This window comes from Sinocyclocheilus rhinocerous, unplaced genomic scaffold (assembly GCF_001515625.1).
Source record: "Sinocyclocheilus rhinocerous isolate Xijiao unplaced genomic scaffold, SAMN03320098_v1.1 scaffold209, whole genome shotgun sequence".
NCBI classification, from domain to species: domain Eukaryota; kingdom Metazoa; phylum Chordata; class Actinopteri; order Cypriniformes; family Cyprinidae; genus Sinocyclocheilus; species Sinocyclocheilus rhinocerous.
In genome coordinates, this window is record NW_015652267.1 from 59,860 (window position 1) to 72,699 (window position 12,840).

A 12,840-nucleotide genomic window follows, 5' to 3' on the forward strand; every position below is an offset into this window, starting at 1 on the left:
TAGCAAATGGTAGCCTATCAAGTGTCCCAGAACAAGGTTGTCACCACAGCTGGGGAACCTTGTGCAATGGGCAACCAGTATATAGTACTTGGGATGCTACGTAGTACATAAATTGCCTAAAAGTTCTTTTGCTACTTTATGCCTTTATGCTACAACTTAATGCACTGCTGATGGAACTGGTCTCTGGTCATTACACAAAATTAATCTTTACACCTATCTGATCATGTTACAACTAAAGACATTTTTGTACAAATAACCTTTCTGAGTTACATGAATGTGACCACATTTAAAGAAATAATAACATCATAGTCTGGTTCTTGCGAGAAAGTCTGCGAGTTGATTGTACAACACAACACTGATTTCAAAAACGTTGAGTAAAGATGTGGCTTTGTATTGAGTCTCTAGTTCAGGAGGTTGATGGGGTTTTCGGAGAATGGCGTCGGCGTGGGGAGATATTTCTGATGGTGACAATGATCAAGACATGGATTTTCAGGAAGTAAGATACAATAAAAGGAAAAAAAGAGCAGCATGGGTGATGGATCTGATTGTGAGCAAACAAAGTAAGACATACAAGAATTGAAGCTGATAAAGAGGTTGAAGAAAGAAATCAAAGTGATAATTACTTTTGCTAAGCAGAACAACAAACTCATCTTGTTAAACTATCAAAAGCAATCGAGAAAGAGGGATAGTGAAAGCTGTATCTTGTCTTAGCAATGGAAGAATAATGATTAAATGCAAGGATGAACAACAGAAGCATAACATTCTGAAAATGAAAACCCTGGCAGGAGGAAGGATAGCATGCACAGAAATAGGCAATAAAGTTCGAGGGGTTATTTCAGGAGTACCTCTTAATGTAAATATGGATGATATTAAAGGAAGTCTGAGTGGAGGAACAGTGATCTCTGCTAGAAGATTGCAGATGTGGAAAGACAATAAAAGATGTGAAAGCATGAGCGTAATGATTCAGTTTGAAGGAAGTACTCTGCCGATAAGAGTGAAGCTAGGATTTGTAAGCTTCTTGGTACGAGAGTTCATACCTCCACCTTTGAGATGTTTCAAATGCCAACGAATGGAACATACTGCAAATCTTTGTAAAGGGAAAATGCGATGTGCAAAATGCGGGGGAGAACATGAATATGGCAAGTGTGAGGAGGGTGTAGAGATTAAATGCTGTAATTGTGGGGGAGGACATAGCGCAGCATATGCAGGATGCCCTGTACAACAAGCTCGTGAAGTACAAAAAATAAAAACAGTGCAAAATTTAACATATGCAGAAGCTAAGGTAAAAGCCAAAGGTATAGTTGAAACAAAGAGAACTAATTTGCAAGGAATCAGGACGGAATCCTATACCCAGAAAGGAGTAACTCCTGAGAGGAATGAATCAGATCTACATATTATGATGAATAAAATTGACCTTGTGGCATTCATTTGTGCGGTGGTAAATGGCACTTCACAAGTGGAAAGGAAATCGGACAAGTTAAAGATTATCGTAGAATGTGCTAACAAATTTCTCAAGTTAACAGGAGTTACAGCAGAGGAGGTCCATGGGATTTTGAAAGCAAAGGAAGGAACTGCTGCTTTGGATACGACTCAGAGTAATAATAAATAGTTGTATAATATCTTGGAGTTACAGCGGAGGAGGTCCATGGGATTTTGAAAGCAAAGGAAAGAACTGCTGCTTTGGATATGACTCAGAGTAATAATACATAGTTGTATAATGTCTTTCCTACTACTACATGGAATGCCAGGAGCTTAATAGCAAATGGGCAAGAATTTAAAAAACATATCACAGAAATGGAAAAGGCACCAGACATCATGTGTATTCAGGAGACATGGTTAAATAGCTCCTTGGATTTTAAGATCAATGGATATGTAGTAGAGAGGAAAGATAGAGAAACTGGAAGAGGGGGAGGGGGAGGGTGTGCAACATTTATTAAAGAAGGCATAGCATATAAGAGAATATACAAAAGTAATAATGTAGAATGTGTAAGTATAGAAGTAATGGGAATACATGAAGAAATTAGAATTACAAATTTTTATAATCCATGCAAAGAAATAAGTAATACTGTATTAGAAGAAGTGATGGGTGATACACGGAGTAAAATTATTATATGTGGGGATTTTAATGCACATAATGATTTATGGGGTAGTAAATATACAGACAATAATGGGATAGTTATAGAAGAATTTATAGAAGAGCACTTGCTTGTATGTTTGAATGATGGGAAACCAACAAGAATGGATATAATTAAAGGTGGCATGTCATGTTTAGATCTCACAATAACATCAGCTGCCTTAGCCGGTAAGTGTACTTGGACTGTACATGAAGATAATTTGGGCAGTGATCATTGGCCTGTAGTTTGTGAGATTCAGAGTGCAGTCCAAAGGCAAAACTTTAATCAGTCTGCAAGATGGGGATTTAAGCAGGCAAAATGGAAGGAATTTTATGGAGAAGGGAAGGGAATTTTGGAAGGGAATATTGAGGAGAAATATAATAAGGTAGTAGGAGAAATAATTTCTGCAGCAAACCAATCTATACCGTTAATAAGAGGTAATAGAAAGAAAAAGAAAAGTGTACCGTGGTGGTCTGAAGAGTGCACAGTGGCAATTAGAGAGAGGAATAAGGCATTCCGGATTTTAAAAAGGTTAATAACTCAAGATACAGTTGTAGAATATCAGAAGAAAAGGGCAGCTGCAAGAAGGGTAATTAAAAGTGCAAAGAGAAAGGCTTGGCAGGAATTCTGTAACACAATTGGGAGAGAGACTGGAATGCATGTGGTATGGAGAATGATTAGGAAAATGAATGGTATTAATAATTATAAACAGATCCCTGTAATTGAAGAGGAAGGAAAAATAGCTAGAACTAATAAAGAAAAGACAGAAGTCTTAGCCAAAACTTTTCAAGAGGTCCTCACTGCAGCCTGTAGCACGACGACGTAGCTGGATCAGATCCAATACGTATTGGATTTGACGAGCATGCGCAGTATTGGATTTTAATGCGCATGCGCAAAGTGGGGCTGTCATTGAAGCTGGTATTTAATGTAAATTAAACTGTAATTATTACGAGATATAGGCCTAGGTGTGTTTCATAGGCTTACACAAATTATATTATACTGTGATTTTAAACTAGTAGTGTATTCAAACTTTATTTAAGCAACGATGGCGTTTTTACATTGTAATGTAATGTAGGTCATCGTGTAGATATGTAATGTAGGTCATCGTGTAGATATGTAATGTAGGTCATCGTGTAGATATGTAATGTAGGTCATCGTGTAGATATGTAATGTAGGTCATCGTGTAGATATGTAATGTAGGTCAAAAACCCTTGCTACATGTACTGCGTTAGACTTCACTTAGACCAAGTCGTTAGACTAAGTCGCTGTGGATAAAAGCGTCTGCAAAATGATAAAATGTATTTATTCGAGACCTACTACAGCGCATGCGCGTAAAATATCCACTACGTAGTGGATATAGTCCAGCTACGTCATTGTGCTGCAGGCTGCAGCGAGGACACACTCAAACTTTTGCTGAAGTTCATAATATTGAAAACTTGAATGATAAGTTCTTAAAAAGAAGACAAGAGTTAAGTAAAATATATGAGAATGTTCGTATGAAAAAACAAGGAGTTGATAGTAATATGGATGAGGATTTTTACTTTTGAGTTAAAAATAGCCATTAACAATTCAAAGAATACAACGCCAGGGAGAGACATGATCAGTTACAGTATGTTAAAAAATGTACCAGAAGTAGCCGTTAAAGCATTAATGGATTTATATAATCATATATGGAATGAAGGCACGTGTATATATATATATATATATATATGTATAATATATATTTATCTATATATAAGTCTTAATACTGTCTAGTATATACTATGGGTGTGCAGTGTATGGTGCTGCAGCAAAATCAGAATTAAATAAACTGGACAACATACAGTCTAGAGCACTTATAATCTGCTGTGGAGCAATAAGGTCAACCCCTCTAGATGCCATCAGGGTCGAAATGGGGGAGATGCCATTAGATTTAAGAAGAGAAAAGCTTGGGATGATGTATTGGGTTAATTTACAGGGTAGTAATAAGAGTCATCGTACACGCACAATTTTAAATGATTGTTGGGAATATAAAAAGAATGGAGGGAATAGTTTTGGTTGGAAGTATGAACAGTGGATCAAGGATTGTGGTCTGGAGAATGAAGAAATCTGTCCCAACATGCCATTAAATGGGGTATCGGTATGGAATATTCCTGAACCCATTGTTGAAATGAGATTGTTGGAGGCCCGGGAAAAAGCAGAAGGAAGATATAATAATAGTTATGAAATCAATGTTTTTATGAGAGAAATTTTTTATTCTTTTATACAGATCTATACAGATGTGTCTAAAGACCCAATAAAACAAAAAGTGGGCATAGGAGTGTACATTCCAAGATTTAAGACGAAAATAAGTTTAAGGTTAAGTGACAAATTGTCCGTATATTCTACAGAATTAACTGCTATAATAGTAGGATTGCAGTGGGTAGAACAGATTAAGCCAAATAGGACTCCGACTGTACTTTGCTCAGATTCTTCATCAGCTCTTAAAAGTATATTGTCGACAAAAACTGATAGAGAAGACCTGCTAGTAGAAATTTATACATTACTGTACAGACTGAAAATAGAGGGTATAATCTTATACTTTTGTTGGGTACCGGCACATATTGGGATAGTAGGGAATGAAACAGCGGATAAATTAGCAAAAGAAGCTTTAAAGAAAAACTTGGTGGATGTTAAGGTACCTCTGGGAAGGAATGAGATAAAATCAGTAATTAATAGGGAAATAATAAGAATATGGCAACAAAGATGGGAAAATAGCAGCACAGGTAGGTGGTATTATAATATTGTAAAATCAGTAGGGAAAAAAGAACAGTTTTATGGAAGACACCGAAAGGAAGAAGTAATGATTTCTAGATTAAGGATGGGTCACACAGGACTAAATTCAACACTTGCATTAATGGGGAAGCATGAAAATGGTATGTGTGATGAATGTGGTGTTTTTGAAACAGTAGAGCATGTGCTCTTTAAATGTAGTAAATATGAAGATCAGCGTAACAGTCTTTTTAGCAATATAAGGAACAGACCAGTGAGTGTCGTGGACCTTCTGGGAAAGGGTTTGAGTGATAGTCAGATGTTTAAGGTGGTTTTAACATTTTTAGAGCTTACAGGATTAGACCACAGGATTTAGTGTTTGAGGATGAGGATCATGATGCTTCTGCCCATCTCGGAGGTTGAGGAGCACAGTGTGGAAGCTGGAGGCGGCGCCAGATGAAGCTTGGGCTCTGATCCTCTGGGGTGGGTGGGGCATTGCAATTATTATTATTTTTTTCAGTACAGATTCATCACCCATGTGCGCAAGATATACAGTAGGTGGCGGTTGAACGGCCATTGCACAAAAAGAAGAAGAAGAAGAAGAAGAAGAAGAAGAAGAAGAGTCCATGCTATGGCGGTAATGCACTTAGGCTATAAGTCTGCGATCCGCCGTAAAGCAAGAAGCGGAGGAGCTGAACACGCAGCGCCAACCGATACCTGGACTCTTGATGGCGTCAGAGTTGAGACAGAACAACTAATATAATAAAAGAAAATCCTGATTGCACAATAGCACAGTAGGTGGCGATATGCGCAAAGATTGCAACTCGCCATAAAACCAAGAAGAAGAAAGCAAAGAAGAAGAAGAAGAAGAAGAGTCCACGCTATCTGGTCCATGCGAACAATAGGTGGCGGTACTGAACGTTGTAGGTTTGTGAACCGCCGTTAAATAAAAAGAAGAGGAAGAAGACAGTCAGCGGTGGTGGTGCACACACACTGTGGACAAGATGGTTGCCTCTATGTGGCGGATCACTGGGTCAGTGAATCGAGCTCTTACTAAAGCTGGATACGTACGTATTGCATGGCTTTGGAATTTTATACCGGCGTTAGGAATTTCAAACATTACATTTAAATACAAGAACCAGTTACCAGTCGATCTCTATAGTCACAGTGACTGCCGGGGTACTAGCTGATAGGTCAGATACACTAAAGTTTAGATGTCTTTCTCGGGTGTAAGTTTTGAGGATCAAGAGACGAGTTATAAACAGTTCTGTAAGCAAGTCACTGTGTAACTCTAGAAATGTAAACATTGCACTTATATGTTTCTTATTCTTTATGTTAAGGTTAAGTTAACCTGAAATTTGATCTGACAAGGTCATGGAAATCTGACGTCACCCGGAGATATATAGATTATTTGTTCGCCTTATGCTCTGTTACTGTTACACTGTAGACATTAAGAGTATATCTTCGTACTGTTTGTGACATTTTCCTTTCGTTAATTTGAATCAAATAACAGAAACACGTTAGACTGAGTGCCGTCCTCCTCTATGTAGCAACAAAAACTACAACCAAAACAGCATGAAATTTGGTTTGACAAAGAACTAATTTCTTGACTGTTAATAAATAATTTTCTATAAATATGTGAGTCAGTTACATACAAGCGGCCACAATAGGAAAAGGTAACTGGTTTAAAAAAAAAATCCGTATTATAATGTAGGTGACAAGTTCTCAGAAATGTAGGCATAGTTCATGTCTGTTTCATATGGTTTTGAATAAAAATGACTCATGAATGTAGTCAAATGTAATAAGATATTTTATCACACCTTAAATATATATGTGTATACATTTTATTCATTTTCAAATTATTTATATATATATATATATATATATATATATGTGTGTGTGTGTGTGTGTGTGTGTGTATATATATATGTGTGTGTATATATACTATTTCAGATGTTATCAATCATTAATTCATAAATGACATTTAGTTTTGCACAACATGACATTTTACAACCTTAACTGTCTTTGTCTGGTCATAAAAATATAAAATGTAGGGGGTCAAAAATACATAAAGTCAATCTGTAGCAAGAGGTTTTTTCAGTCCGCTGCGTTCTGTTTTTCCTGGTTTTTATGAATAAGGCAACAGTTACTGCGAACTTGGGATCTGGTCTTCTGATAGAGTAAATAATATATCCCAATGTGTAACTAAAAGGAATGCCCTATGAATCTTTAGATTTTCTCACCAAGTTCTTCTTTCTTTCCAGGTTTGTTTTCACACATGTGCTTTAAAACATGATTTTCTCCCCCTTTCACTTCTAGTTTAGTTTAGTTTAATATAACTCTAATTCCTATTAGCAGTGTTTATTGCTGAAAAGCATTGCTATCACAGGGATATATAAAGTTTTTTAAATATTTGAAAACAGTTCGCATCACATCTATATTGTTATAATATTTTACAATATCTGGCGTATTTCAAAAACATTAAAAATATCTCTGGGTACTGGGCCAAATCAAACACTTTATTCAAATCTTGTCATATCAGTGAACCTCTTGTCTATATCATTGCATTAGTCTGTGAATTTTTGGCTTGGTTTTTTTAAATTGATACAAGGAAATTGCACCATATACTTATTTCTATCTTTTTCTTTATTTTAGCCTCTTCTGCTGTCTCTGAGACGAGGACAGGCCTCTGTGTCATATGCTCAGAGCCTGCTAGGAGCTCCAGAAACACGGCTAACTACTCTAAGCAATGGCTTGAGGATTGCCTCTGAAGAGACCAACCAGGCCACATGCACGGTGAATAGCTGTTTTTAGTCTGTACAAATAAAATTTTTAGTACCTTAAATATAACATTTCTAATTTGGTAAAAAAAAAAAAAAGTCAAATAAAGTCAATGTTGTATATGTTTCATAAAAATAACAGGAATTGAAAAAGCCAGAACAACTGTACTTTAATTTTACCATTTTCAAATATTTAACCCAAAGGAAACTCAAAAGTAAAGCAACCTGTACTGCTGATGTAATTCTTTGTGCTTTTCATCTGTCTGGCTTTGCAGGTTGGCCTTTGGATAGGTTGTGGGAGCAGATATGAGTCTGAGAAGAATAATGGAGCTGGATTTTTCCTGGAGCACATGGCATTTAAAGTATGCAATAAACCTTTACTTGACCTCATTCTCTCTAAATGAACGTTGTTACTAGGGCTGGGTGTCGCTGCTTCACGATCATGTCATGATATGGCACGAAGCATTATATTATCTTAACATCATATTAGATCTTGATTGTTACCACTCAAAACTTTTTTTTACAGTTTTAATAAAAATGCAGAACATGTTATAAAAATGCTAATTTATTTTAATGAGAAAAAGCAAATTGAATATTTACTAGCTTTGCCATGGTATCTCTGTGTGAATTTTTAACTTCTGGTTTGAAAGCTGTTTGGAAAAGAGTTAAAGTCTTTAATTTTTTTTAAGTATAGTGTAAACTTAAAGGGCTAGTTCACCAAAAGATGACCTTTTACCCACCATTCGCTTGTTCCAAACCAATTCGCTTGTATGAGTTTCTTTCTTCTGTTGGGCACAAAAGAAGATATTTTTAAGAAGTAACCAAACAGTTGCTGGTAGCAGTTGACTTGCGTAGTATTTTTTCCATACTATGGAAGTACATGGCTACTGGCAACTGCTTGTTTCCCAACATTCTTCAAAATATCATCTTTTGACCTTTCTATATTGCTTATTAGGGTGCGTTCCACTTTCCTTTTTTATGCCCTTCCCTCACTAATGTCCCTCCATCTTGTTGACTTGGATGTACGCCATTGCTTACATTGTATGAGAGCTCACTACCGGTGGAACCTTTGCAGTGGGTTGAATTGTAACGTCATAAGCCCTTGATCACTTGGAATCTGCTATGGAGCTGATTTATTATTTATATTTACATTACCATTATATATGTCTATAGGTATGATTGGGCTGTATCAGTATCAGTACAATAAGTATGTCACAATCATGTTGCATTGTGGTATGTAGAGCTACCTCAAGTGTATACATGAATAGACTTCCTCTTTCAAAACTAAGGGGTCGAGGGTCTGTCCAAATGGAATGCACATCAAAATGGCAGCAGGGATTCCCCCTAGAGGAAGTGCTTAGGGAAGTTCACGAGTGTGTCTCCGAGTGTTCACATAGTGGGAATTGTAAGGTCAGGTTGTGATGACATTTGCAATAATTATTGAGTTCTAGGACTCCATATGAGCACATGATGTAAAATGCTGAATTTGTTTATTGTTGGAAAGAAAAACATGAATATTGTTGATTGGAATTGGTTGTAGTGTGAAAGCAATTTAAAAACTTTAATGCTGTTTCACTAATTTGAACGCTGTTCTTTCTATTCCAAACCTTTCTTGGATCAAGGGCACAAAGAAGCACCCACAGTCTGCTCTTGAACAGGCAGTGGAGTCTATGGGAGCTCACCTGAGTGCATACACCTCTCGGGAACATACTGCTTACTACATGAAGACCCTTGCCAAGGACTTGCCTAAAGGTTAGAGAACGAACAAATAAACTATTAAAGTGCCCCAATTGTGCCATTTCAAATATTTCCTTTCATGCAGTGTGTAATGTAGCTTTATGTGAATGCAAATGATCTGCAAAGTTGTAAAGCCGAAAGTGCCATTATATAGAAAAAAGTTATTGTCTCCCAAAATAAAGAATTGAGTCTGTACAGCCTTAACGAGTCGTTAAAAATTCGAATCCCGCTTCCGTGATGACTACGCGCCACGGGGTTAACACATTTGCATAATTCCCGACAATTTGACCCACCCTCAAACACGTCATTTTACTGACAACTGCTTGTCTAATCACAAGGGAGTTCAATGCAGGATTCACAAAACGCTTGCTCTTGAAAGATGGCTCAGTACCTAGTTTATTTGGAACAGCTGGCTCCACTGAATCACAACCTGTAAGTATGATAAATAATAGATGTTTATATTGTCAATTGAAAACATGGATAATTTTGGACATGCGCTAGACCAATCACAACAGACTGAGCCATCTGACCAATCAGAGCAGAGCAGGCTCACGGAAAGGAGGGGTTTAGAGAGACTGAATCTTTGAACTGCTTTGAACAAATCGTTTGAGAATCGCAGGAAAATGTGGTGATATTAAATGCATATTTCGAGAAAATGAAAGTTTTTTTTTTTTTTTTTGGATCTTGATTGCTTTTAAACCTATTGTAGGATACTCCCAAAACAATATTAGGAACTTCAAAAATGGCATAATAGGGGCACTTTAAAATAGGCCAATTTCTTCATGCTAATGTGGATGGATAAATGGATAGATTGATCTAGATGAGCTCTAGAATGGAGTATGTCATGTTGGCATAGATCATGTAGTCTTTCTCTGAATAATCTGGAAGTGTTACTCTTTTTTTAAATTTTTTTTTTATGTCATCTCTTTATTGTGTTCCTTTTAGCGGTGGAGCTCTTGGCAGAAGTAGTGCAGAGCTCATCTTTGAGTGAGGCTGATATAGAGCAGCAGAGGAGTGTGGTGCTAAGAGAGCTGGAAGAGGTGCAAGGTAGCTTGCAGGATGTTTGCCTGGATCTGCTCCATGCTACTGCCTTCCAGGGTACTCCTCTGGGCCATAGTGTTCTTGGTCCCTCTGCCAATGCCAGGTACACACATAGCCTCAAAATAATGTATTTCATATGTTACATATGCTTGCACTGTAGATATGCTGACGTTTTGTTCGGAATACATAAATGCACATGTAAATGAAAATGTGAATTGCATTGCAAAGTTTAGGGTTCATATAAACAGAACTTTCGAAATCTGAAATCGGATTGGATTCATTCTCATTGATGAAAATTAGTGATGAAATACCTAATGAAATATGTTCCTAAAGAATTTAATGGAATGTTTTATTTTTTTTGCTCTTTGTATTTTCAAGGACGTTAACTCGTAATGATTTAGTGGAATACATCAATAGCCATTATAAAGCTCCTCGCATGGTCCTGGCTACAGCTGGAGGTACTGCTCTTAAACCGTTATCAAACTTGTCATACAGTAGTGTTTTAATAGAAAACTCACAAAGCTGAGTTGATTGATTATCTCAACTCTCTCTCTGTTCTGCTGCAGGAGTAAACCATGATGAGCTTGTAGGTCTGGCTAAGCAGCATTTCAGTGGCGTTTCTTTTGAATATGAAGGTGATGCTGTACCTGTTCTGTCCCCATGCCGTTTCACTGGGAGTGAGGTAGCTTATAAATTGCATGTGTGCATGAGAGGGTCTCAGTTTCTTGCCGGATGGATTGATTGACTTTCTGTTGGTCTGATCCTGTCTTGCTTTCAGATTCGTATGCGTGATGATGCATTGCCCCTAGCACACATTGCTATTGCTGTAGAGGGAGCTGGAGTTGCAAGCCCTGATATTGTGCCACTTATGGTTGCCAATTCCATCATTGGTAGCTATGACATCACATTTGGGGGTGGCAAGGTTAGTTTATAACTTAGCTTAAATTTTCATTTCCTAAACATTTGTTTAGCGTGTTCAGGGATTCTCAATGTTTCTTGAAATCTTTCACAAGTTAAGATGGCTCCTGGAAAATTCAGTATAAGGATTTCACCTAAAAGCTGTTATAAAATGCACAATAAGCTTTGTGCTTTGCTCCATATCTTGAAAGTAGAAATGGAATAAGCAGGATATTATAATCAAGTATGAGAATTCATTCTGTTTTAATGAAATGCAGCACAGAGCAAGCTTAAATGTTGTCATTGTTAATCAGTCTCTTGATTTCTTCACCCACCGATTAGGCTTGCTGCGATATACGGTGTTTTCGGTTATACCGGTGTTAAGCCGCAACACTGGTTACGTCATTTGTCTACCGCGGCACCGCCCCCCACCGTCGTTTTGATTTTTTTATAGTTACAAAAATCATTTAGCCTAGTTCAGTTAGAGGACAGACACTTTTAAAAACTAAACGCTCAATGCAGCGTGCCAAAGTTTTTTTTTTTAAACATTCGTTTCTTATTTATTTGGTTCCACAGTGTTTGCTGATTACTTTATTTAAACTTTGTGTATTTTATTTATTTTATTTTACATCAAGGTGTATATGCCGTGCCTCCAAGCTTTCTTACTCGTTTTGCAAATAAACGTTCTATGTTTCTTATTACACGTCGATTAACCGGTGGGAAAATCTCCTCACCGTCACAACCCTACCACCGATATGATCGACATGTGATTGTCCCACAATTGTGATTCCTATGTTAATCTGTTTATTCCATTTAAATATTAAAGGGGTCCTATTATGCTTTTTCACTTTTTCAACTTTTATATTTGCCAAAAATAGAACTTTCCAGATTTAAAAAGTAAAATCAAAAGTAACGTAACACATTACTTTCCATAAAAAGTAACTTAGTAACGTAATTAGTTACTTTTTTATGGAGGAACGCAATATTGTAATACATTACTTTTAAAAGTAACTTTCCCCAACACTGGTTGTAATAATGTAAAATATGTGAAAAATAATGTGTTTTTCGAACAACCTAGTATGAGAGCCAGTTCTAGTACACTCCCAAAACAAAATTAAGAGTTTGTAAAAGAGCATAATAGGACCCCTTTAAGAGTTCATGATGCAGAATATTTACATATTAAATATCAGATATTATATTTATGTCTGATACTATCAGCTGATAATTATTTTAATGTTGTGGCTGATATTAAAGTTCTATACTACTTTGTATAAATAAAAAAAAAAACGCTAAAAACTAAAAATAAAGTTTTACATGCTAAAAGGGGAATTTGGGCATCACTAGGCCTGTCACAATAATCAATATATCGACTTATCGCACAATATATGTACATGACCTCAATAATTTTTGGTGACGCAATATATCGCCCATTATATTTACTTAAAAATGAATGTCACCATGTTTTGTACATTCCACTTGTGTCTGTGTCTTTTGCAGCTTCTCAAACATAACGTGGTGTAGTCATGAGGTGCTAGTTCAAA

At 36.6% G+C, this 12,840-nt stretch overlaps 1 protein-coding gene across 1 annotated transcript in view; it reads left to right on the plus strand.

Annotated features, from left to right (window-relative positions):
* The first annotated feature begins 5,777 nt into the window (after positions 1-5,777).
* The window catches only part of LOC107714251 (cytochrome b-c1 complex subunit 1, mitochondrial-like), a 14,416-nt gene continuing 7,353 nt past the window's right edge, over positions 5,778-12,840 (plus strand). The window contains exons 1-8 of the mRNA XM_016520056.1: positions 5,778-5,911; positions 7,500-7,640; positions 7,900-7,986; positions 9,247-9,376; positions 10,307-10,505; positions 10,781-10,860; positions 10,969-11,084; positions 11,181-11,324. Of these exons, the coding sequence (XP_016375542.1) occupies positions 5,849-5,911; positions 7,500-7,640; positions 7,900-7,986; positions 9,247-9,376; positions 10,307-10,505; positions 10,781-10,860; positions 10,969-11,084; positions 11,181-11,324 (960 nt within the window). The 5' untranslated portion in view covers positions 5,778-5,848. The remainder of the gene's footprint in view (positions 5,912-7,499; positions 7,641-7,899; positions 7,987-9,246; positions 9,377-10,306; positions 10,506-10,780; positions 10,861-10,968; positions 11,085-11,180; positions 11,325-12,840) is intronic.